The 26,517-nt window shown below is 39.2% G+C and overlaps 2 protein-coding genes across 7 annotated transcripts in view; one reads left to right on the top strand and one right to left on the bottom strand.

The window, feature by feature from the left end:
• fancl (FA complementation group L) overlaps positions 1-5,252 on the top strand; it is a 29,541-nt gene extending 24,289 nt beyond the window's left edge. For 2 of the 3 annotated variants that reach the window (XM_075474465.1, XM_075474478.1), the window contains exons 11-13: positions 1,577-1,658; positions 3,081-3,197; positions 4,669-5,252. In XM_075474465.1, the coding sequence (XP_075330580.1) occupies positions 1,577-1,658; positions 3,081-3,197; positions 4,669-4,824 (355 nt within the window). In that variant the 3' untranslated portion in view covers positions 4,825-5,252. The remainder of the gene's footprint in view (positions 1-1,576; positions 1,659-3,080; positions 3,198-4,668) is intronic. The other variant, XM_075474472.1, reaches the window with a different exon arrangement.
• On the bottom strand, positions 3,088-26,517 carry LOC142388853 (serine/threonine-protein kinase VRK2-like). Of its 4 annotated transcripts, none has more exons than XM_075474430.1 (15): positions 25,951-26,137; positions 23,821-23,964; positions 22,721-22,776; positions 19,889-19,958; positions 18,965-19,052; positions 17,787-17,895; positions 15,669-15,761; positions 15,404-15,536; positions 14,704-14,824; positions 13,398-13,456; positions 11,605-11,774; positions 9,429-9,566; positions 8,410-8,586; positions 5,689-5,865; positions 3,088-5,512 (listed from the first exon to the last, which is right to left on the bottom strand). In XM_075474430.1, exons 2-15 carry the CDS (start codon positions 23,948-23,950, stop codon positions 5,180-5,182), a joined length of 1,854 nt encoding a protein of 617 aa, XP_075330545.1. In that variant the 5' UTR covers positions 23,951-23,964; positions 25,951-26,137; the 3' UTR covers positions 3,088-5,179. The 4 variants fall into 4 exon arrangements, with proteins under 4 accessions (XP_075330545.1, XP_075330537.1, XP_075330551.1 ...); XM_075474422.1 differs by lacking the exon at positions 25,951-26,137 and adding an exon at positions 26,287-26,517 and having other exon boundaries at positions 3,089-5,512; XM_075474436.1 differs by lacking the exon at positions 25,951-26,137 and adding an exon at positions 26,287-26,517 and having other exon boundaries at positions 5,424-5,865.

Here is a 26,517-nt window from a genome sequence, read left to right as displayed (position 1 = left end):
GTAGTTAAACATTGAGGGAACAGCCTTTCTGTTTGAATGAACACTATTGGAAGTTTAATTGGCAAAAGGAACCTTGATCTTTTTGCCGACATCCAGCTCACATGTTGCGACTCTTACAGTTCAACAGTCAAATAAACCAATTTTACATAATGTGTAATAAGACTGGCACAAACTAACTCTGCTGACATCCTATGGTTGATAGCAAATGCTGGTGCATTGCCAAAACGTTTTTGAGGTACCCTGGGATATTTGTGCTGGCTGTTTGGTATAGCAGGTTGTTTTTAGCAAACAGGAACAAATAACATCAGTCAGTACCTAAAGGTGGGGTAGGGGATCTTTTTCTGGAGCCTTTTTTACATATTGCTTGAAATACTCTTCACACCCCCATTGCAACCAATTAATTAAAAGTTTTGACACAAATATGAAAAGTTTTAGTGGCCTCTAGAACGTACAATCTAGGAAAAACAGTATCCAATCATACTGAACGGACCGTTAACGATGATTGGATTCTGATGCGTCTATCAAACTGCAATCTGCTCCTCCCTCTCCCCCTCCTTCCCCCTGTGCACGTACCCTGCTCCGTGAACGAATTACGTGTCCAGAAGCTTGGCAGGAAGCTAAACTAGAGCCAGCTTGGCTAGCACCTAGCATTATTAAACGTATAGTTAGCATATACTAAATAAGGCAACGATCGATGCTTGCTGTCAGAACAGCGCTCGTGCACCTTCGTGCTCGTGCACGTTCATGTACTCTAGAGGCGTGGCTTCGGGGGGAAGTCTGAATAAAGGGGTTGGGACTTGTGACCTGTGTATTTTCAAAATGCAGCTTCGCTGGACTCAAAATCCAGGATCTCCTACCCTACCTTTAAGAGAATAGCTGGATAAGACTCACCATAAAAGTTAAAAATGAGGCTAAGATTGTTGGCTACAGTAGAACTCGGTGTATTCATTCACTGGGACAGAAACTGGAATGTGTAGGAACTTGCCAGAGCGCCTTAAAGGGATAGTTCGCATCTTTTGTCATTGGCACCCACTGGAATCGATAAGGGAATCGTTTGCAAAATTGCCAAACGATTCCAAGGAATTGAAACACAGGGAACCGGTTCTCAACAAGAACCGGTTTTCGATTCCCATCCCTAGTAGGGATGTCATACAGCTTCATGTCAAAAGAGGCGAACTATCCCTTTAAGCTTTCTAGGTTTTCTTCAGTGTCTGAGTCATACAAGGATTCTTACCAGCCCCATTTAGTGATATATTTTAAGTTTTGATGTTTTTATATTTGTTGGTATATTGTTTAGTAGCACTCTTAGCGTCAGCGAATTCCAGCAAACCAGTTCACCTGCTCAGAGAGCCGTCTGATTATAACTCAGACTTCAAACTAAACATGATCACTCCTCATTTTGATTCTAATTTCATCACGGGTTATAAGACTCGACTCCGTTCATGACACAAAGTTCAAGAAATTCTCCCTCCACCACTTCTTCTGCTTTTCTCCGTCTCTGAGTCATCCCCTTGTGTTTTTGCTAATTTGCATGTAGTTAATTAGAGTGTGAAGGAGCTGTCTGGTCTGCCTGCAGGAACCCGGACTCCAGCGTCCTGCACAACCTCCAGGATGTTTTGGAAATCGAATTCCCACTGCCCGACACCCACGAAAAATCTGTATGTCACACATTTCAAGCGTCCATTCCCATCGAGATTAGCTTAGGGAGCCGTGCGTTGGGTTTACATCTATACATATATTCTCCTGTGTGTCTGTTTGAACTTCAGCTTAATGCGGGCAGATGTATTTCTATGTTTCCCCTTTGTGTGTTTTGTTTTTCTAAGAGGTGGCTACAACTGCTCCTGTAATTGGGTTGTTTACAGATAAGAGCACGAGTATAACAAAGATGACAGAATCAAACCAAAGCTTTAATCATGCAAACCATTTATCTCTTCATTTTTTTTTAAAGACTCGTTCTTTCCCCTCCCGTCTGTGGATAGGTTGAGAGGGCGTCGTGTTTATCCACTGTCGTTTCAGTGATTAATGTTTCAGCTTCATTAACATTCAGAGGACTGCGAAAAAGTTGACCAGATGTTGATTTTTTTATTTTTTTTTCCTACCTGTCATCTTCTCTCCTAATGGATGACTGTAGGAAAAAAAAACACACACACACACAAACAGGACAGGAGCCTCTCATTACACCAAAATGCAAACGAGAAAAGAGTGTTTGTGTTTAAGGTGAGACACGGCGGGCAAAAACAGAGATTTTTCATGCAGGGGTCTACTCCTTCAATATGTTTTTATTTCAACCTGCTACAAAGAAAATTGTGAACACATAAATTCAAACGTTTATTTCATCACATTTTGTTTACTCGCTGCAGCGCGTTTCACCCAAATTTACCAAAATGAATTCCCCTATTTAAATCTTTAAATGCCGTTTTTTTTCAGTATCAATATCTCAGCCTGTGGAGCACCTACTAACACCAAACTTTCCAGTTATACACTTAGCAGTATTGTGAAGATATTTACAGAAGGATTTGTTGATAAATCATTCCTGACCTGATTTATGTGACATTATAATAAAAAAAATGACGAAAATTGATGTTTTTAAGACTATGGGCAGTATATTTTGATTTCCTAGGAAATGAAAGCAGATATCCTGAAATCCCTCTGTAATTTTCTTTTTGTTTTGTGTGTAAACAAAATGAAAACAGAATTTTGCACCTGGCTTTATCATATGTTCAGATCTAGCTTCCGGAAATATATGCATATTTAATGAGATCATGCATAATTTGCATAATTAAACATACAAATTTCTAAAACTTGTAATACATTTTTTTTTCATACTTGTATAAGTAATTAACTGAGGAAGTTTCGTGGTGATATCTATTATTTTAAAATATTACCCTATTCACCTGTAGTGTCTCGCCTTAAGGTGTAATTGCGGAACTGGAGATGGTGAGCAAGAAGTGGGAGTTAAAGGGTGATGTCTGGTTCTGAGGTTTTTACTAGTGGGTGGTTTAGCATTAAGTGGTCACTAAGACAAAAGCAGCTGTGGAGGATGTTAAAAAGCATGCACTGATTTCTTCTTTCTTGTGCAGAATTTTAACGTGGAGTGCGGCATTTGTTACTCTTATCACTTGGACTCTGCCATCCCTGATCAAGTGTGTAATAATCCTCGCTGTGGTCAGCCCTTCCATCAGGCCTGTCTGTATGAGGTATGGACTACAGACACACGCACATAAATATTTTCTTAATAACTGGAAAGTTTATTCATTAACATTTCGTAGCACTTTACTGGAACCAGAATCTAACTTTTAACCAATAAACCAATAAGACTGCATGCTGAGATTGCTTATGAAAATAAGTGGCAGAAGGACATTATGAAGTTCCATTAACCTTGTAGCACCCAAGCATATGAATAATAATTTTGGCTCTTCTTGCATCTTTTTGGGTGGGAATAAACCAATATTTTTGGAATTTTTGGAATTGGGCTATTTTTGATCATTTTAGGCCATGTTGCATATTTGCATCTGTGGGCTTTCCTGATTAATTTAGTTCACAAAACCAAGTCATTCTCTGCAGATCGTTTGGACAAAAAGGTTTTAGTGAAAGTTCACCAGTAACTGCTGCTACCACAATAAAATGTATATAATAAACCTTTATTGAACATTCTTAATACAAAGTGCAGAACGCAACCATCATAAACTTTCCATTCAACAACAAATCAAACAGATTTCACAGATCTTTGTTGTGAAAAAGTGAAGCACATATAAAATGCAAAAAATGTAATGTAAATAAAAAATGTGCACATGAAGCTAATAAAAAAATGCAAAAAAATAATCATAATAATACAATTTGGAGAGCTGAGCTCCCATTAGCGCTGTGAAAGGTGGACAAAGCAGACCACACCAAACGAGAGCAGAACCAACTAGAACAGACCACCGCAAAGCAGAGTGTAATTCACTGAGCCAAGAAAATGATGCTGTGACAACTGTCGGCACATAAAATGTAATGTAAAAAAATATTACACATGAATGTAAATAATGTATGTAAATTTAAAAAATAATGGCGGTCGGTGGCGTAGTGGGTTAAGCAGCCGCCCCATGTACAGAAGCTACAGTCCTCGCTGCAGCTGGCCCCGGTTCCAGTCCCGCACCGAGTGGCCCTGTGCTGCATGTGTCACCCCTCTCTCTGCCCCCTGCTTCCTGTCTCTCTCTGCCCCCTGCTTCCTGTCTCTCTCTGCCCCCTGCTTCCTGTCTCTCTCTGCCCCCTGCTTCCTGTCTCTCTCCAACTGTCCTAAATTTAAAAAATAAATTCAAATAATGTAATGTAAATAAATAAAGCTTGTTGCATATCTGCAACTGTGGGTGCTACGAGGTTAAAAGCCTTCACTGCATCATAGTGTTAGTATACACTTGTAGAGTGCAGTTAGCAATGTAATTAATTAATGATTATTTTTAATGGGTTTTTTAATTTTTATTATTGTTATTTTTTTATTACATTTTTTTATTATTATTATTTTTGATGATTTTATTGCCTTTTTGTGATTTTATGTAGCTGTGAAGCACTTTGAATTGCCTTGTGTACGAATTGTGCTCTATAAATAAAATTGCCTTGCCTTGCCAGAAATATGCCAAAATGAATGACACGTGGTAATTGTTTGAAGAAGTAGTCTTTCTTTTTCAGTGGCTGAAAGCACTTCCCTCCAGTAGGCAGAGCTTTAGCATCGTTTTTGGAGAGTGTCCTTACTGCAGCAAGGTATGTCTACCCAAAACATTCAGCACACTATATTATTATCACTTTATATGTCACACACTCTTTTCTTCTATGAGCAGCCTCTGAGGGCATTCATACGCTACATTCAGACACTTCTATTGATCCTTCTGTGAAGCAGAATGTCCAAATACAAAATCACTGTTTTAACTGTGCTGGTGATTACTTAAAAACAAAAAATATATAAATTAAAGTCTGAATTGAGCATCCACTTTATTTAATTTATTTTAATACAGTGAAATTGTAGCATAAAACTACATCTAACTTCACAAATCATTTCTGCTTTATAAAATGATGGTTCTCCTTCTGTTTCAGCCCATCACAGTGAAAATGGCCCCCCAAATGTCCTGAGAGGCCTTTGTTTCTGTTGGCTCCATCTCCACTTTGGGCACATGTGCCACCTGCTTGAAGTCACTTTTTCTGTTTAAAGGGGTTTAAATGTACTTTGGATAAACACCAAAACAGCTGTAAATAAAATAAAGACACCCAAATAACCAAACCAGGACATGCATCTGTCTCTTTGTGTGGGAGGGGCTTCTTGTCTTGGATCTCTGGGAACAGAACATTTCAACTCCTGGCTGTAAGCTACTCTGTGATGGAGCCTTTCGTCCCGTTCTTCGCTGTAGTCCATGTGTACTTGCCTCTCACCGTCACCTTGCATCCATACATGTTCTTTTCTTTGTGGGTGGAGTTTCTGTCTCCCAAACGTCACAGTCAGATAGTCTGTTTTCATGCTGGTCTCTTTGGATTTAGTTCTCTGTTACAAAGGGTAATATTCAAGCATTTGCTCATTTAACAACAATGAGATCAAATATTTTAGTGCCAATTGAATGAATGAATTTCTTCTTGATAGCATGAGTCCCACTAAGATGTAGTGTGTAACTTAAATGATCAAAGTTCAGCAAAGTCATACATAAGGACCAGGCTTTATACCTGTTCAGGCTGAGCTACGGGGCTCTTTGGAGGACCTCTCCGATATCTTGCAGGAATGTGTTTGGGTCTGACATCCTCTTCTTCATCCTCTTCCTCCTCTTCACCATCATCTTCTTCATAACTACGTACAATTCTTGGCCTCGGTGATCTTCTGACAGCAGGTGAAACATCTTCCTTCTATCAGCAAACAAGGGGAAAAACAGCAGTACTTTAAGAGGGAGATTCACATTGAGGTTAGCTACTACTTTAGCCTTGGTGTTCAAGAGTTTTTTTTTTTTTTTTTTAAATGTAGGTACAACCACTAAACGAGGTGATTAAATTATTTCCAACTGTCAATGGTATCGTGTTTACTCTCAGTGCTGAGGGGAAACAACATGCATAGAACTGGCGTTATCTCCAGTAACGACGACTCTCCGAGCACAAGCTCGTAAGTTATCACGGGCTGGCATGACACTTACAAGCAATGTTGGACCAAGGTTTCTTAAAGAGACACTTTGTAATTTCTTCCCCCATGTAGTGGTGCAATTTTATTTTACAAAGTCGAATGAATTTCCTCTCTAGCGCCTCGCGTTTTCAAATGTGCGTTGCAACTTCTTGAACTACGGCAGGCGGTATGTGTCAAGATTCAAGAAGCTATAGCTTCAGACTCAAGGTCCATACAAACAAAAAGACATCAAGACACACAGTACAAAGGATTACATAACACACATACAACAACACTATGAATACAGATGACCGATAACATGTCAGATAACATAAGTTGACATAGCCTTTGGTGTGCAAACAATGCAATTATTCATATTCCGGGAGTTACCGGAAGTGACGTCGACTTAGCGTTAGCCGCAGTGTGTAGTTGCTATTGTTTGAACCCGCACACACGCACATCACTAATACATAGCCCTATTTTGGGGTCTCTTTGTTTCTATTAACATGATTATTGCTTTTGTATTTGTACCATTTCTTTTGTTACTAACAGTGTTCTTGTTTGTAATGCTTGTCTTTGATTTTAATTTCTTTGCTCCACCTAGCCTGTCTATTTGGACACCAAATGGAAATTAGCATTTGTGCTAAAATCTGGCACATTTACATGTATGTACACTATGTATATGTTCATTAATGTGCAATGTCCTGAAAAATAAAAAGTAAAGTAAAGTAAAGCTATCTGGAAAGTGTTCTTTTAAATAAACTCCCAGTAAACTTACAAACTTTCTAATGCCTCGTTTTGTGAGTTAAAGGGGAACTCCGGGGCATTTGAAGCGCATTTCCATTGCTAGAGGTTGTCAAATACTGACAGTAGGACACAGACCGGTGCAAATCTGCGCTCCCTGTGTGGAGATCACGCTGTTCGCTCAGCCTGTCATGCTAGCCAAATACGTGGTGGCTAAGGGGCAAGCGCTAACCCTTCCACGTAAAACAACAACTTGCACACTGCAGAAACGTCACACCACTTTATAACCCATCCGACAATAAAGTCACAAGCCTTACCATCAAAACCATATGCATGGTTCTCACATTACTGGCATGGGGACGTTACAAAACAACTTTATAAACAGCATGTAACTCACCGGCTGGTTGTAGGCTCGCGCATGTGAAAGCCCAAAAGAGTCGATGGAGAATAATCCCATATACAAAACAATTATCTTCTCTAGAAAAACTGCGTTCAAGTATTTAAAACATTACAACAATACATGCCCAGTAATATTGTTGTAATGTTTTAAATACTTGAACTCAGTTTTTCTAGAGAAGATAATTGTTTTACTTGGAAGGTTTAGCTCTTGCCCCTTAGCCACCACGTATTTGGTTAGCATGACAGGCAGACAGGGAGCGCCAATTTGCACCTGTCTGTGTCCTACTATCAGTATTTGACAACCTCTAGCAATGGAAATGCGCTTCAAATGTCCCGGAGTTCCCCTTTAAAAGCCTATGTGTACTACGGCAGAAGTTTGGTAACATTATTAGTGGGATAATTTACGAGATAGTGGGATAATTTCCCTCTCGGCACTTCGTCGTTTTTCATAGAGCGGAAGGACATGGCAGCCTCCATAGAGCTTGCCCGCTCTATGTAGATACAGACAAGTTATTCTTCACTCAGGAGGATAAGTGAGATTTTTGACAGAGATAATTTTACACCAATGAGGACTAATTTATGAATGAATATGTTGATTTGAGCTAATAAATGACTTAATTTATTACATAGTAGGGGTGGTACGATATGCTTTGGTCACGATTCGATTGTATCACGATTCTTGATAATTGCGTTTCTACAAGTATTGTGATTCGATATAATCAGTAATTGCAATTTTCTTCCTCCTTAAAAAACAAACAAGTTGAATCATACACTTCTGGAATGAATATCGTTCCCATAAGCAATGCACATCAGTGTGTGTCAGTCCAGCAGCTGACATTTATTTCAATTGAGACAAAAAGAGCTACTTAACATTTACAGCATTTTTTAAAGTTACAAAATGAATTCAAATGTCCACACAGCACAAATGTGGGCTAGTTTTAACATAACTTAATGTAATTAATTAATGAAGTTTTTCTGGACACGGATATGACGTAATATAATCAATTCAGGGGAGAAAAATCGATTTTTAAAATCATCCCAGATGAAATCGCGATATGTACATGAATCGATTTTTTTCGCCTACCCCTATTACATAGTGTCCCTTTAAATGATCAAAGTTCAGCAAAGTCGTACATAAGGACCAGGCTTTATACCTGTTCAGGCTGAGCTACGGGGCTCTTTGGAGGACCTCTCCGATATCTTGCAGGAATGTGTTTGGGTCTGACATCCTCTTCTTCATCCTCTTCCTCCTCTTCACCATCATCTTCTTCATAACTACGTACTATTCTTGGCCTCGGTGATCTTCTGACAGCAGGTAAAACATCTTTCTTCTATCAGCAAACAAGGGGGAAAAACAGCAGTACTTTAAGAGGGAGATTCACATTGAGGTTAGCTACTATTTTAGCCTTAGGCTGTGTTCGAAACCGCCTACTACATACTACATACTTGCAAACGGCATACTCATCGATCAGAGAGTATGCAGAGCGTTTACCCACAATGCATTTCGCTCCTGCCCGAGCCGAAATCAGCCGGCCTGAAGCTGATTTCGTCTCGGGCTATAAACTCTGTAAATATATAACTTTAGCAACATTTTAAACATTTTCAGGTGAGAAAGTAGTGTTTACTCTCAGTGCTGAGGGGAAACAACATGCATAGAACTGGCGTTATCTCCAGTAACGACGACTCTCAGAGCACAAGCTTGTAAGTTATGAAGGGCTGGCATGACACTTATAAGCAATGTTGGACCAAGGTTTCTTAAAATCACAACTTTAAAAGATAATTAGGCTGCTTTATTATTTTTACTGAACTGTGGAAGTCAACCCCAATCAGCAGAAGTGAGATTGAGGAAAAAGTGAGCTGCCAGCAAAAATTGATCAACACAGTATATTTTCTGTCTGGGTTTTAGGATGTTAATGCGAAACATTGTGGTCGTTAAATTTTCAATTCAATTCAGTTTATTTATATAGCTTCAAATTACAACAACAGAACCACATATAGTCCAATTCAAGCCAAGTGAATTGGACTATATGTGGTGAGAGCCAATAAAACCTGCGACTATTACAGATTCATTTGTTGAAGGACATGAATACTGATTAAACTTTCTCATCGCAGTCAGATGTTTGCTGTTTTTTGATCAGTGTAAAAAGGGTTTTAATGAGTTGTGATACCTTACCTGTTGTGTTTGCAGTTTAGTGAGGGGGGGGGCTCTTATGTAGTGAGCTGGCACTTGCTTGACCCTATGAGGTTCTTCATCATCCACCTCTGCTGGCACAGGCTTGGTTTTGGAGGGACCTCTATCTGCTCTTTCTTTCTGTTGAAATGTTATGTCATTATTTAACTGTTGTGAGGCCAGTTTACAGAGAAAACTACAGGTGTGCATAGCTGCTGTGCATAGAGCACACCGGAGATCTTCAGTTGCTGAAGATTACCTTTAGTTGTTCTGATGTAACTGCTTTCTTTGTCACAATCTCACCTCTGTTAACTCGTTCATTCTGGAGCTCATAAAATAAATGTTGTCCTGCAGTGACTTAAACAATCAAAAATTTTCAGTGCGCCAAACCTTAAAAGTATGCCTCCTTAAATTTGTCCCTCTGAACTCTGTTTAGCCCTGCTTACTGTGGTTGACATGGAGAGAGAATGCAGCGTAGTCGGGTTCAAAGTGAAACCACACAGAAAAGATACAGTGATAGAAAGTTTAAGTTCTGGGTGCTGTTGGTTGAAATGCACCTTAAGCTCCAGTCCTTCTGAATATTTGTATTGTCGAATACACTGCTGCCTTAAGCCTGGTTTATAGTCGGTAACGCAAGACGCAACGCAAGCCCTTGCGCGGTTGCAAGCCCTCCCTTGCATGTGTCATCTCAATTTTCTAAACTTCACGCAAGACGCAAGATGCGAGCAGAGCTATAGAGTAGCCACTCTGGACGTGAGCACAAGCCACTATCTACATCACATCCGGCGGCGTGTTCATCTTCCGGTTTCATCCCCTAATAAAAGAGCGCTGTTTTCAAACGCCAAGGTAGAAAGCGAAGAAGAAGAAGAAGAAGCATGAATCCCATAGACATAATATATATAATATATTATGTCTATGATGAATCCACTTGAAGAGAGACTTGCCGAAGAGCTCCTGGTGGTGAATTTCCTTTCATCATAGTAGGCTTGTCATTGAAAAAACCCGCTACTCCACCTACTGTCCTGGCGGTGAATCGCCACGCAGCACACGCAAGCGCCGGCAAAGCAAAATGAAGCATAAACGTCTCGAGCCATTAACACAAGCGCAAGACGCAAGCGCAAGGGCAGTTAAAAGAAGTATAACTCAGCCTTTGTTCATGAGTCTTGTGTTTGATATTTAAATGTAAGCTTTAACATAAATGCAGTTTTTTGGTTAGCCTTTATATTTAAAAAAAAAATGGCCGAGCATGAAACTGTGATCAAACGCACACAAAAAAGATTTTTACGACACTAATGGTAAATGATTCTGTGAGCATTCGGTGGCCTTTATCTCTGCTGACATTTTCTCTTCTCACTGAACTGCCAGTAAATGGCCACTTCTGTTTAACAAGGGATCAAACTGGCCAGCACTTTAGCATGGAAATGAAATGACAGAAGGAGAGAAAATCAGCAGTATAAGTGGAGACACCCTGTGCTGTGCAGAGTGTGTCATCAGCTCCTTCAAACTGGGCCATTGAGAGGGTATTGGCTGGGCCCCTGGGGTCAAGAAGTTATTCTGGGGAAATTAAGAAAAATCATGGTCCTCCTCTAGCTGTAAACCTTACCACCTTTGGTTAATCTGCTCATTTTAGGGGCGAGGAAATGTCAGTGGCAGGTTAAACCTCTCTTTCACTGCCATCACATCTATGCACTCTGGGGTTAAGCGACTCAACGGAGGAAACAGAAGTCTTTGTGGCAAACAGTGTGAGTTTTTTTTCATGTTGACTAAAAACAAGAACAGAATGAAGGGACTCTTCTCTTCAAATGCAGCTATCTCTACTTCTACTGTAAGCAAAAACATCTGCGATCCACCCTTTCAAATAACACGCATGCTCAAACTTCTCATTGTTATTAGATACAAACTATACCAAATTACGCAAAGTACACATGCTCATTCTTCAATATGTGTACTTACTGGGATAAAGCAACGTTTATGATGGTCTGCTTTTAGGACACACTTTCTACTTAATTAAACACCAATCTGAGCATAATTGTGAACACATAGCATTTACCTCACAGACGTAAGGATGTATTTATGCAGTACTGATCATGATCTTTATCGTCAAGATGTCTCTACTGACCAATGTGACAAGTAATCTCATATAAAGTAATCACCATCCCACACCTTATCGTGTTCTCACCTTTTCCTCCTTGCAAAGCTCCTTGGTGGCTGACCCTACAGGTCTTCCAGGCATGGAGAAGTCAAGCCGTCCACTGACCGCACTGGCAAATAGGTCTTTGACATGCTGGTAGTCAGGCTTATCGTGATAGTCCAGCGTTTTCACATAGAGGAGAAATGAAGCCACCTCATCTGAAGACAGGAATAGAGTCAACATCAAGACAACAGTTCAACAGCTGAGATGTAGTCTTAGCACTGAAGTCAATAGATAACATTTGTCATCTGCCATCAGACTTTAATTTCATTATACTAAGTGACAGTATTTCAGACAGGCTGAAGATTCAGTAATGTTGCATCTTATAGATGTATAAAATCATCTCATGCAGCAGTAAAGGTCTCATTGACCACGTACCTCCCTGCATAGAGCACATTATGCATGCATGCAACTGTGAAAGTGTACTGAGTAGCTCTTCACTGTTCTTGAGCTAATCTGAAGTTTGGAGGTGTGTAGAGATTGACTCTGCAGACAGTTGGCGACCTCTGTGCACTATGCGCCTCAGCATTCACTGACCCCGCTCTGTCATTTTAGGTGCCCTACCACTTTGTGGCTGAGTTGCTGTCGTTCCCAATCGCTTCCACTTTGTTATAACACCACTAACTGTGGAATATTTAGTAGCGAGGAAATTTCAAGGCCGGACTTGTTGCACAGGTTGCATCCTATCACGGCACTGTGGTCATAAAGGGATGGACATGGTCAGCAACAATACTCAGGTAAACTGCAGCATTTAAACGTTGCTCAATTGGTACCAAGGGGCCCAAAGTGTGCCAAGAAAATATCCCCCACACCATTACACCACCACCAAAAGCCTGAACCGTTGATACAAGGCACGATGGAGCCATGCTTTCATGTTGTTTACGACAAAATCTGACCAGCCAGAGTCATGAGTTGAATCCAATTGAGAATCTGTGGAGGGAGCTAAAGATCAGGGTGATGGCAAGGAGACCCGCCAACCTGAAAGAGTTGGAGCTCATCGCTAAATATGAATGGATAAAAATACCAGTAGAGACTGGTCAGCAATTATAGGAAGCGTTTGATTGCTGTAATAGCCAATAAAGGCTTTTTTTTGATGATTTGAGAAGGGTATGAATAATTTTGGACATACCACTTTTTGTTCAAATGTAAATAAAAGCTGAGAAATATTATTTTCTACAATGATGCCTCTTCTGGGAGACGCCTGTGTCATTTCTAATCAAGAAAAAACCTGCTGGTTGAATAAAAGTAACTTTAAGTCAAAATTTGTCAGGGGATATGAATAATTTCGGGCTTGACCTTACATATAAATGCAATGCGGTTGCTATGCGCCAGCCTGATCAGCACTCGTATGTCATAAGATGCATATCTTAATAAAAGCAGAGAAAAGTTGTCACGTTTCCAGAATTTCAGCATCAATGGAACATTCTTGTAAGATCTCTCATCAAATGTCATCTTATGTACAGGAACAATAATATACCCTCCCAAACCTGACCCCAACTTTCTATCTATGGGTGAACCTTTAAAAATAAAAATACTTTAATTATCACTGCACATACAGGGATATTACTTTTTAAGAGCTTATGCCTGTGTGTGTGAGCCCACTACTTAAATTACCCTCAACTGACTTTTAATGTAGATCTCCACTTAAAATGGCACAAGATTACATAGATTCTTCCCGTACCTTCCACAGGCTGCTTTGTCTCACTTCCAAATTCTCAGTTTAACCCGTGAAGAGTAAATTATGTCTTGTTACCCGAGGAGGCCCTTCAGCCTTGGCTTACCTGTGCTGGCCACGCTCACCGACATCTGCTGCACTGAGTCTGGCAGGTTGTTCATCAGTCTTAGAGGGCAGTAGAGTTAAAACAGTCAGGTGGTGAGAACACTTTGAGAAAAAAGAAGGCGCTAAACCCCAGTCAAAGCAAATTTTCCACTTTTCTCTGAATGGCTACACTTTTTCAATTATTAGTATTTTTACTATATATGCAGCACAGTTACAGAGTACAATTTGTTGTAAACCTATGATATGGAGGAGAATAAAATATTGCCAATATTGCACAGCATTTAAATATTTCAGTCAAAACTTTGTTAAATTACACTAACAGTCTTTAAAATTGAGTATATTAATAAACACGTAGAAATCTGTTTTAAGGCGAGACACGGCAGGCAAAAACAGGGATTTTTCATGCAGTAGTCAATTTTTAGATTTTGGGCCAGTCTACTCCTTCAATATGTGTTATTTCAAAACATAAATTAAAATGTTTATTTCATCACATTTTGTTTAATCGCGGCAGTACGTTTCACCCAAATTTACCAAAATGAATTCCCCTATTTAAATCTTTAAATGCCGTTTTCTCAAAATCAGTTTTTTGTATTTTTCCAGTATCAATATCTCAGCCTATGGAGCACCTACTAACACCAAACTTTCCAGTTATACACTTAGCAGTATTCTGAAGATATTTACAGAAGGATTTGTTGATAAGTCATTCCTGGCCTGATTTATGTGATATTATAATAAAAAAATATGGCGAAAATTTATGTTTTTTAGGCTATGGGCAGTATATTTTGATTTCCTAGGAAATGAAAGCAGATATTCTGAAATCCCTCTGTAATTTTCTTTTCATTTTGTGTGAAAACAAAATGAAAAAAGAATTTTGCACCTGGCTTTATCATATGTTCAGATCTATCTTCCGGAAATATATGCAAATGTGCGCATATTTAACGAGATAATGCCTAATTTGCATAATTAAACATACAAATTTCTAAAACTTGTAATAAATTTTTTTTTTCATTCTTGTATAAGTAATCAACTGAGGAAGTTTCATGGTGATATCTGTTATTTTAAAATATTACCCTATTCACCTGTAGTGTCTCGCCTTAAATAAGGAGCAAGTATATAACTGCAGTAAGACTGACTGCCACTTGGGTCAGGCTCAAAAAAAAAAAGAGTAATACTTTGGGGAGTTGGCTCTAATATGGAGAAAAGCTATACCACCTAATTGCCATTTTGTTTTATACTGTGTTACCTCTGCAAAAAGATTGTTGTACTACTCAGGTTTGTTTTGTTTAAAAGTTGCATTGATTACCTACCTGGCCTTGGCTTCCTGGACCTCAGAGGGGTTCTTGAGAACATTGTCCCAGGGCAGAGACCCACATAACCAGTGAAGAAGACAGAACCCCAAAATCTGAAGGTCACCACGTCTTGATGGGGCTACAAAAAGACAGAGAGAATATACAAACATGTTCTTTTAAATTATGACTTATTTGAAGCATAATCCTTTCCTGACCACATGTCAGGTCTCATTTCATTAACATTTTAAAACCTTTGGTTAATTGGTTGGTTAAAACTGGTTAATTTACAGTGGAAGGAAAATAACTGATGATAATTTTACAAATAGCATAAGTCATTCCAAGGGAACTCAAAGACCTTTGAAGTGATATCACTAAAAGTTGTAATTCAGTTTGTTCAAGAGGGGGAGAAAGTTAAAAAGACGATAAGGAGGCACGGCAGCTTGGAGGATGCTTGTGATTGGGAGATGCAGGTAGATTTAGGAAATAAGCTTGTTGTTCCCCAGGATATAGCCTCTACAAATCTAAGGCCTGATATAGTCTTGTGGTCTAGGAGTAGAATGAGAGTCTGTTTCATAGAGCTGACTGTTCCTTGGGAGGAATTAGTAGCAGAAGCGTATGAAAGGAAAAAGCTTAGATATGTGGAGTTGGGGGCAGAAGCAGAGCTTCTTTTCAAGGTGGTAGGTGTCGTCACCTACAAAATAAAAAATTGGCAACTTACAAAGTCCTTTGTGGGCATCAAGACTGGTGTACTCTATGGTTCCATTGTGGCCCTTCTTTGGATTTTCCTTGTATTCTTTATGGACTCCATCAGGACAGTATCTGTAAGACAGCCCATAGTCTACAAGGTAGACCTAGAACAGTCAAAATACAAAAACCTTGAAGTAAAATGTTTTGGAAAATTCTAACATAATAGCATGTGAAGTTAAAAAACTTAAAATTAAGATAAAATAAAAAAATCAAGATACTTTTCAGGGTGGACTGACCTGTTCAGGGTCTCTGTAACCCTGCATGAGGTTGGCAGCTTTGATGTCTGCATGGACATACTCATTTTCATGAATATATTCCAGTACATCTACCTGCCACAGGATGCAAATTCAGTTCAGTTGAATTCAGTTTAATTTATATAGTGCCAAATTACAAAAAATGTCAACCATTATCCAATCAAATTTAATTTAAAAAATCATTGCAAAAACACTCAAATAAAAAATAGCAGTTATGCTAGACCAGGGATCGGCCAAAAATGCGAGCCGCATCCTTATTCTGCAGCTCCACGTGGGTTGGGAAAATAAATTAAAAAGTATCCAATTGAAATGTATTTTATTTGTGTTAGTTCATTTTTTTTTATTGTAGTTCTAAATTGGAAGATAATTGTGATCTTGAAATATTAAAATAAAATTATATTTGATCATTTTTCGTCGCTCAAAATATGTGTCGCACTCGCCAAAAGCCGGTACGTGCCCGCCAAAACGCTGTGCATTTATCGAGACTTTCAACCCCAGGTAGGCCAAGTATGGAGAAATGTCTGAAGAAAATAGAGCATTTAATGATGCCTGGGCAGATTCATTAGCATTTACCTCTGACCAGAGTGGCTTACCCGTATGCCTAATTTGTGGTGAGGAAGAGACCTTCAACGCGTGTTTTTTAAAGCATTATTTTAAGAGTTCAAAATGTGTTCATTACATAAATAAAATTTCATTTTCTCTGTAGCACTTCATAGATTTCGTAAGCAACACACTATAGTTGTTTATACAAAGCGTAAAGTTAAAAAGAAAAACAATATCTTCATTTTAGATGTCAAAAAGTATTTGCGGCTCCCAGTGTTTTCTTTTCCGTGGAAACTGGGTCCAAATGGATCTTGGTTAAAGGTTAATGACCCCTGTGCTAGAAAAGATGTAAATACAGATTCTAAAAGTCATGCTGTGTTCTCTTGTGGTAAAAATTTTTAAAAAAAACTCACTGTCTGTCGAGCAGGCCCTTGACTATGAAAATTTCAGTTGAGAATAGAATACAATAGACCTTTATTGTCACTAGGGATGGGAATCGAGAACCGGTTCTTGTTGAGAACCGGTTCTCAGTGTTTCAATTCCTTGTAATCAGTTGGCGATTTTGCAAACGATTCCCTTATCGATTCCAGTGGGCGCGAATGACGTCACCACGCAACGTTGCGTGGCGAGTCCAGTGCAGCCAGCAGTCAACAGTAAACATGGCGCCCAAGCGGTACAAACGCTCGAAAGTTTGATTACACATCCCTAAAAAAGACGACAACAGGGCAACTTGCAAAGTGAATATTTCACCAAAGGGAGGAAATACTGCCAACATGCAATAACTATGAATGAATGTCGCGTTTTCGATCTGCTCCGGACTAACGTTGGTGAATCTGAACCCAGCAACGTTAGCAACGTTAGCATGTCCTCGGCTAACACTGCAGGTAACTAACTAACAAACAAACACTGCCTATCATGTTAGCACCATTTGCCTCATTGTAAAAGCTGCTGTTAGTAACGGTTAAGGTTAAATGAATGCCTTCTCAGACATTACATTTAGATGAAATCATGAGAGACAGAACCTGACTGGCTCAGAGCCAGAGGCTGGTGGTACTACCCCCAGTTCACCTCTACCTCCAGCTTCTCCTTTCACCAGAGCAGGGAAGAGTTAAATTACCCAGGCCAGGATAGACCAATGTGGACCTCACCGTTGTTGGGTTTGTGAGGTCATGACTCGTGTTACTTCTAAACTAAACAAAGTTGATGCTAATCGACCGGTTTGTTGTCCTTTTTCTCTAAATGAAAATCGATAAGGGAACCGACGAAGAACCGAATCGTTAAGCAGAATCGAAAATGGAATTGGAATCGTAAAAATCGTATCAATTCCCATCCCTAATTGTCACTGTTGCGGGAACACTTCAAAACAGTTAAGCAGCTCTCCGTTTAGCACCATCATGAATAAGGAAAAAAAAGTTTAAAAATCAAAAAGTACAGCACAAAAAGAAAAAACAATTAACCTAAACTATACAAGAAGTTGGTGATACAGCTCCATGAAGTTTATTTACACTAAGACAAAACAAAACAAAAGAAAAAATGATGATGTTGATGAGTTCTCACCAGCCTCTGGCCAAGCTGGAGCACAGTGGTTTTCTTCAATCTGCCTTTGTTGCGCTCACAGACTCTCTGAAGGTCGCTGCCCAGTCGGTCCATGGCCATGAAGCGATACCTGAGTGGAGAGGAACTAAGTTCAAAAATGTTCTTCCTCATTGGAATCAGACATTTAACACTCATCTTAATAAATTTGTTTAACAACTTATATATAAATATAAAGAAATAATACAAACAAATAAATCAACACAACAGTGAAGTTGACTTCTCTGCCTTAAAACCGGTTTATTCACCAGCTCCTGCCTCGACAAATGAATAAAATAAGCCCAAAAATTAACGGATTTCTGCACAATGCCCAGCAGTAGATAAACAGGATCCAACGAGACAATCAGGACAAACTCTGTACACATTTATTTCTGAGGAAATGTATCTAATTAATCAAAAACATTACGCAGGTCTGTTTATCATGAGGATTACTCCAAACGTTATGGAGGGGTTTGTATAACAATTTTACCCATGGTGGGACATGGTCCAACTTTTTTCTCAATTTTTTTTCTCTATATGGCCCTGGTAACGTCTCTGATGGCTCTTGTTCTATTTTATGTCTTTGCGGCAAAACTATATCTCTCAGATCAGCATTGAATTATTGTGGTCATTAACTTGTGTTTCCCTGTTCCAACAGGTATCCTTTGAATGGTGTTACAGTGTTTTTTCCCCTCTTTTCTGTCCTCTCAAACCCCAGCTGGTGGAGGCGGATGGCCACCCTTCCTGGTTCTGGTTCTGCCAGAGGTTTCTTCCTGTTCAAAGGGAGTCGTTTCTCTCCACAGTCGCCTCAGGCACGCTCAGGACGGGAGATTGGACTGAAGACAAGTTTCACTGCAATCTGTTGGTTTCCTTAGCTAGGAAATTGTTTTTGAATTGGCTCTATATGAATGAATTGGATTATTTTATAAATAATTATGATTACAATGAATTGAATTCCAATTGGCTTGAATTGGACTTTATTATTTAAGTGCCTTGAGATGACATTTGTTGTATTTGGCGCTATATAAATAAAAATGAATTGAACCCAAAAGATGACTAACATACAGAGAAATTGCATAAAGTGCATGCAGTTTTACATTTAAAAAAAAAAGAAAAGACATTTTTTCTAATTCTCTATGATCACGTTTTGAATAAAACAGTACCTGAGGCCACCGTATTCAGCGAGTCCAGATCCAGAATATGTCGGGATGCCCAGGAAGTCTAGTTTTTTGTCCCTCTTCCATTTTTGTACTGAAACAAGATTAAAAGATAAATAATTATCTTTATAACACTCCTCACATACTGGCAATGCATTTGAAAAGATTTGTCCTGGCCTTTTTATTTCTTTTTATTTCTTTTTTCTTTAATCTGAAATAAAGGCCTTGAATTTATTTGATTGGGACCACTTTTATTTATGGTAAAAGAGACAGTTGTGCACTCAGTTCATTTCCTGCATTGGAAATTAACCATAGATATTGTTGAAACCATATGAAAATGTGGACATAGGGGAAGGCTATAAGACACAAGCTGGACTTCGGTTCGGACCTTCTACTTGGACAAAATGTATTAACTGGACCTCAGTGACTTTTAATTGAATACCCCGGTCTAAGGTGTACCCCGCCTCTCGCCCAATGACAGCTTCTCCCTCCACCCTGTAACCCTGAATTGGATTAAAGCGGGTATAGAAAATGGATGGAAGAGTAGATGTATTGAGAGTACAGACAGCTGTAAACACACACAAACACATATGCCCCAGACAAAGCTGTGGGCTTGGCCCAGGACTTGATGGCAGCTGGCCTGACTGGCTCTGAACCAGGTTGGCAGGTGGTCAGGTGCTTAGTGGAGGCCAAGGCATCAACACATACCAAGTGGCTTTCTCTTCCTTGCTCTTCTCTCAATGAAGACGTTAGAGAGCTCACAAGCATAGAGACGAGGCCCCAACTGCAACTGAGGTGGGAGTTTACTTTGGCTTATTATCAATTACTGTGCAGCAGGCAGCAAACCTCCATGTTTGCAGCCACTTCATCAGTCAAATGCACTTGTGCTCCAGTGAGCTGCTGGGACATTGGACAGGTTGTGCTACTCACTACTGTCTGCTTTGGCTGCCCTCTGGTAGAATTTCAGCTCTGAGAACAGCGGCCCATTCTCCTGGTACTCCTACAGCCACAAGGACAAAATACAAAAAAAATATATTTCATCATCACCAGTCAAAGCTGCACAAAGTAAAATAGTTTGAAAGATTATAGTTTCCAAACGATGAACCAATGAACCACCCTCGCACACCATTCTGAGGGTGTTCTTCTATGGAAGTTTTTCTGTGCCATCAGAGTTTGAATACGAATTTCTAATATCGAATTTTTACAGCATCAAAATCAGACTTTGAATTTGAAAAACCAACAGTGTAAAGAAAAAATTCTTATGAAAAATGTCTTCCTGCGCTTTCTTCAAGTGACAAGTGATATTTCATTAAAGGGGATAGAGAATCAAAATCATCTTTTTCACGTTTTTGGTGTTGGTTCTGAGTCTCCCCGCTGTGGGGAGTACACACCAAGTGCCAGCAAGTGTCAGAACCTCTGTTTCAAGTACTCCCCCTTTTTTGAATATCCCCCAGAAAAAGTGCCAATCCGTTTTTGTGAAAAAGTGACGTCACTTTTTCAGCAATCGCCCCCCCCACACCCAAATCCACAGCCACCCTGTTTCAGACACGCCCCTTCCGCGAAGAAACAGGAACAGGTGAGCTTCCCAAGGCTGTGAAAGCGGACTACGATCCCGGAAAGCAATGTTCGCGATCAATGGCTTTTATTTATTTTTAACAGCATCCCCAGTACATACAACCGCCGACTTTTCCTTTGCGCTGCGCATTTCACGGAGGACAGTTTCACAAAGCTTGCACGATTCCGAGCAGGCTTCAGTCGGAATTTAATGCTCAGTGAGGGTCAGTTCCGACAGGGACAGACACTAGCCCCTTTCACACTGAGGAAGAACCCGCGTTTAATCCGCGAATTTAGCGTGTCCGCTGTTCCTTTCACACTGACGACCCGGGCTGCCGTGTCAACTCGACTCGCCTTTCGACCCGCGTCGGACCCTAGTCTTTCTGTCGAGCCGAGTTTGGTGTGAAAGCAATTGACGCGGGCGTGGCGTGACGTGAGGAGTTTAAGAGACAGAATGGACAGCTGATTCAGAACAACAGCGACAGGTGAGGACAAGTTTCACTCTGTTTTAGCCTACATCAAGTTCGAGACATTTGGTTGGAAAAGGGATACACGCAGCCGCGAGCGAGCAGAGTGAGCCGTTCAAGAGAGCAGTTTGTCAGAGTTGAGCGCGTGTCCGAGCACCTATGAGCGAGCGTGTGTGAGATTCATACGCACACGCTTAAAATTATTGTTCCTTCAGATAGATCTGTGCCCTCAAATCAGTGTCACTGCACGCTCAACCTGGTGGCACAAAGATCACGCCATACGCAACGCCCCCTGAACTCGGCTTCAGGCGACACGGGTCACCTAATACGCCAAGCGTTCACATTGCTCGACGCGGGTCGAAGGTGCAATTTGGAGTCTCAGTGTGAAAGGGGCTACAGACTGCAGCGAGGTGTGCGCTCCACTGAGAAGGTGATCGGCTGCAGCCTGATTCTGATTCTGAACAAAATCAACCCCAGCAATCAGTACAGCCTGTAAGTATCACATTTTATTTTGTTTTAAATGTGTGTTGTGCCATATTCCTGTTGTAAGAATTGCACGTTAGCTCTGGCTTGTTCATCTAAAGGGAATGAGCTTTCTTTTCAGTCAGTGTATTACTCTATAGCTCTGTTTTCAGTGAGAGAAAGGGCAGCCAATCAAGCAACGGCAACCGAATAGCGCCAACACCTACCTGCATTTCATAATGAGGTTGCCAGATAAGCTCTGAAACGACGCCAATAAGGGCAAACGACGCATTCTAAACCCAGCATAGTAACATAGCTGTTTCAGAGAGCCTTTTAGGGAGGTTCTGAGCCATTACAGACCCAACCAATTTTTTTGGGGCTACATATCACATCATAGAACAAGGATTAATGCCCCATTCAACCTTTCTCTATCACCTTTAAGCTGAAACTTACAAAAAGAAGAAAAATGACATTGTTACAAGTAATTTACCCATACTTTACTGCATTCATAACCATGGTAAAAACTAATTTCTGTCTCCAGCTGCAGTGTAGCAAGGAAATCTTACATTATACATTAACGTTTCAAAAAGCATTTACTGTGTCCCTGAAGTTTGACATTGGCTGTGTACGAAACCGCCTACTTCTCGTACTACTCCCACTACTCATACTAACTTTAACTTTTTTAAGTTCCTGGATGCATACTAGATTCTCTGAAATGTTGAGTATTCATCATGAGGTTACTACTCATACTCAAACTACCCAAGATGCAACGTAACGTGACGTCGCCGATCGTCATTTCCTGTCAAAACGGCAGTTTCAAGCTAGCTACAACGAGGGTAGGTTCACTTCCTGTTTTCAAAACAAAAGCACCAATTGTATGGTAATGGCTTTCCCTGTGATAAAAGGCAACGGGCATTTTATTTTGTGAAAATAACCGGAAGTGCGTTGCTCACTGCGGCTAGCTTTAGTAGCGCCGAATTTGTGGGAACAGAATTGTAAACAGCCGGTATTTTGTCAGGTTTTCAACACGTTGGGGATCTAAACGACTACTTTCTCACCTGAAAATGTTTCAAATGTTGCTAAAGTTTACAGAGTTTAGAACTTAAGAGAAATCAGCTTCAGGCCGGCTGATTTCGGCTCGGGCAGGAGCGAGATGCATTGTGGGTAAACGCTCTGCATACTGTCTGATCGAATGAGTATGCCGTTTGCAAGTATGTAGTATGTAGTAGGCGGTTTTGAACACAGCCATGCTGTCTGTGCGCAGCAAAAGTATACTCACCACTTTTATGGCAAAGTCTGTGTCCTCTGCAACAGGTTTACCTGTATCCTGGGAAGCTTACAAATGACAGAGAATAAAGGATGAACACGAGACAACAAGCAGGCTACAAAGTTGTGACATATCATGTTAAATTTTAACTGCTGTATTAAATCATGCCATTAGGGATCTAAAAATGTAAACAAGACCAGAAGGAAATTTACAAAGTACTGTACTAGCACCATATTTGTTAGGAATTATTGTTGATAAGGAAACAAAGGTCTACACAGCTAGAAGGTTGCAGTCATAGATATGTATAGAATGGCCAGATGTCTCGTCCGCGTTGCTGGGCAACGGAGTGGAACATCCGCAGATGTATAATATAGAATAATTAATATAATATATAATTAAATATAATTAATATAGAATAATCTAAAACAAAGTGTGAAAAAGAATATAGGCCATACAAGATATACAAAGTAAAGAGAGTTAAATAAAATGAGTTATAGCACTATGGTTGAGTTATTGCCCATATTGCACTACACTTGTGTTAATTACACATTGTATGCACATAGTCTGACCATAAATAGATAATATATTGCACAGTAGTGACATGAATTATTGCACAGATGACCGAATAAATAAAATATCGTACATGGTCTTTTAGTATGTAAAATGGTGTAAAATCGTGGAGATTTCTGCGAGATAAGAGTAATAGCGTCAGAGCAGATCACTTACCGTAACTATGGTTACCTCAGGTTTGACTGTCTCCCGGACATCTCACCCTGTGGTAAGATGGCCGACTTGTGCGGACGTTCTACACTCAGACGTAACACATCGAGGCATTCTATACATATCTATGGTTGCAGTAATAAGCACTGACAATCTGACCTGTTCACATAGCTTCTCTAACCGAGAGAAAAGCAGATCAAACAAACTGGTGCTTCCCTGATAAAATGTTGCAAAGAATAATAGGGAGTTCCTTTACCAGCTGCCAAGCATGGGTCTTCAGTGTGTGTGTGTGTGTGTGTGTGTGTGTGTGTGTGTGTGTGTGTGTGTGTGTGTGTGTGTGTGTGTGTGTGTGTGTGTGTGGAGCATGTCATCAGACACAGTATGATCATTACCAAGATAAATTAGTCCAAAGCCACCTTGACCAATGATTTTCCCCAGCCTCCATTTCTTCTTCTCAGTGTCCGTTAGTATGAACCCATCTGGGAGGGGTTTGGGAAGGGCACTCCTTCTTGGTGGTGCCATTAAAACTGAGTGTGCTTAAAACAACAACAACAAAACATTCAAACAATATTAGTAATATATCTCTGTAGACTGAAGCAAGATATTAAACAGCTGGGACAACTGGAACAAACGGCCAGTGGAGATTAAACTTTCACCAAATGGAGACATTTTTAAATCCAGGTTAAAGACATTTCTGTTCTCATGTGTCTATGCATGAAATCTGCACGCTATCTTTGAACTTATCTGGACTGTTGCTTGTTTTTAAATTCATTTAAATTATTTTATTTGTTTCTCTTTATATTCTTTTATGTATTTTAATGCTTCTTCCACTCCCTGCTGCAATGCTTTTATTTTATGTAAAGCACTTTGAATTGTTCTGTACATGAAATGTGCTACAAATAAATTTGATTTGATTTGATGTGCCAGTGATCCCAAACCTTGCTTCTGTATGCTTCTGAGACCAATCGTAAGCAAGATGAGAATTTAATTACAAATTAAGTAATAGTAATCTTTTAAACCAGTTCTACCAAAGAACAAAAAAAATAAATAAATAAGAAGAAATGATACATAAATACGTTGTACCAGTTTCAGTAAAGTTTTTGTTTCCTTCTGGAAAGTTATTATTTTGAGAAAATTAGCTTTAGTTTCTAAAGTCATCTTCAAGTCATATTCAAATGGTCCATTAAGACATATTACCACTGTATCAACCTTAATGTTTCCTCTCAGATGAAAGTCTTTTAAAGATTTGTTATCATTCATTATATCAACCGTTCTGTTATTAGCTATATTTTTAAATGCCTCCTCTTAGAGGAAAGTTTATCCATGTTTGTTAGCTTTTGTTAGTTTACTCAAATTACCTGTTATAGTTATACCAATCTTACTGTTAGCTAAATTTACTTTTGCTCTGTTATAGTTATACCAATCTTACTGTTAGCTAAATTTACTTTTGCTCTGTTATAGTTATACCAATCTTACTGTTAGCTAAATTTACTTTTGCTCTGTTTTAGTTATACCAATCTTACTGTTAGCTAAATTTACTTTTGCTCTGTTATAGTTATACCAATCTTACTGTTAGCTAAATTTACTTTTGCTCTGTTATAGTTATACCAATCTTACTGTTAGCTAAATTTACTTTTGCTCTGTTATAGTTATACCAATCCTACTGTTACCTAACTTTACTTTTGCTCTGTTATAGTTATACCAATCTTACTGTTAGCTAAATTTACTTTTGCTCTGTTATAGTTATACCAATCTTACTGTTAGCTAAATTTACTTTTACTCTGTTATAGTTATACCAATCCAACTATTAGCTAAATTTACTTTAGCTCTGTTATAGTTATACCAATCTTACCGTTAGCTAAAATGACTTTTGCTCTGTTATAGTTATACCAATCTTACTGTTAGCTAAATTTACTTTTGCTCTGGTATAGTTATACCAATCTTACTGTTAGCTAAATTTACTTTTGCTCTGTTATAGTTATACCACTCTTACTGTTAGCTAAAATGACTTTTGCTCTGTTATAGTTATACCAATCCTACTATTAGCTAAATTTGCTTTTGCCCTGTTGGTTATACCAATCTTACTGTTAGCTAAAATTACTTTTGCTCTGTTATAGTTATACCAATCTTACTGTTAGCTAAATTTACTTTTGCTCTGTTATAGTTATACCAATCCTACTATTAGCTAAATTTACTTTAGCTCTGTTATAGTTATACCAATCTTACCGTTAGCTAAATTTACTTTTGCTCTGTTATAGTTATACCAATCTTACTGTTAGCTAAATTTACTTTTGCTCTGTTATAGTTATACCAATCTTACTGTTAGCTAAATTTACTTTTGCTCTGTTATAGTTATACCAATCCTACTGTTAGCTAAATTTGCTTTTGCCCTGTTGGTTATACCAATCTTACTGTTAGCTAAAATTACTTTTGCTCTGTTATAGTTATACCAATCTTACTGTTAGCTAAATTTACTTTTGCTCTGTTATAGTTATACCAATCTTACCGTTAGCTAAAATTACCTGATTGATGTTCTGTATCTGTACTTCTGTGTTTGATTTTTCCTGATTGTTGTTGTTGTGTTGTAAAGCACTTTGGATCGCCTTGTTGCTGAAAAGTGCTATTTAAATAAATTTCACTTCACTAAATTTGTAAGCTAGCTCAGTGGAATTAAGTCAGTGTAATCAAAGCTGGTTAAAATAATCACAGATTTGTTGCCTGTAAGTTTGTTAGATTAGTTGAAAGTACAGTATTGTAACAGAAAGAAGACGTTAGCTGAGGCTTTAAATGGATGAGTGAAAGACAAACGTTTAGACGGTAAAAGTTAATTTAGTGTGACAGTCTTCGGCATGACTCACAATGACTCCGGACAATGATTTCCGGGGGATACAGAAGCCGTTTATCGTCCGTTTAGTTTTAAATGTGAAAAAACGTTGATTAGCTTGTCGTATGATTGTATAATGATGGTCTTCTCTTGAAACGTTGTTCGTTTGCATTAACTGCTGCCCGACGGTGGAGCAACAGAAAGAAACACTCCGGAAAGTTGTCGCTCTTGGTTACGCCATGGAAACAGAGCTTCATCTTCTTCT

The sequence above is a fragment of the Odontesthes bonariensis genome, chromosome 2, assembly GCF_027942865.1.
Source record: "Odontesthes bonariensis isolate fOdoBon6 chromosome 2, fOdoBon6.hap1, whole genome shotgun sequence".
Classification (NCBI taxonomy): Eukaryota; Metazoa; Chordata; class Actinopteri; order Atheriniformes; family Atherinopsidae; genus Odontesthes; species Odontesthes bonariensis.
Note: the sequence above shows the minus strand (reverse complement) of the source record. Positions and strands in the feature narration are given on the sequence as shown.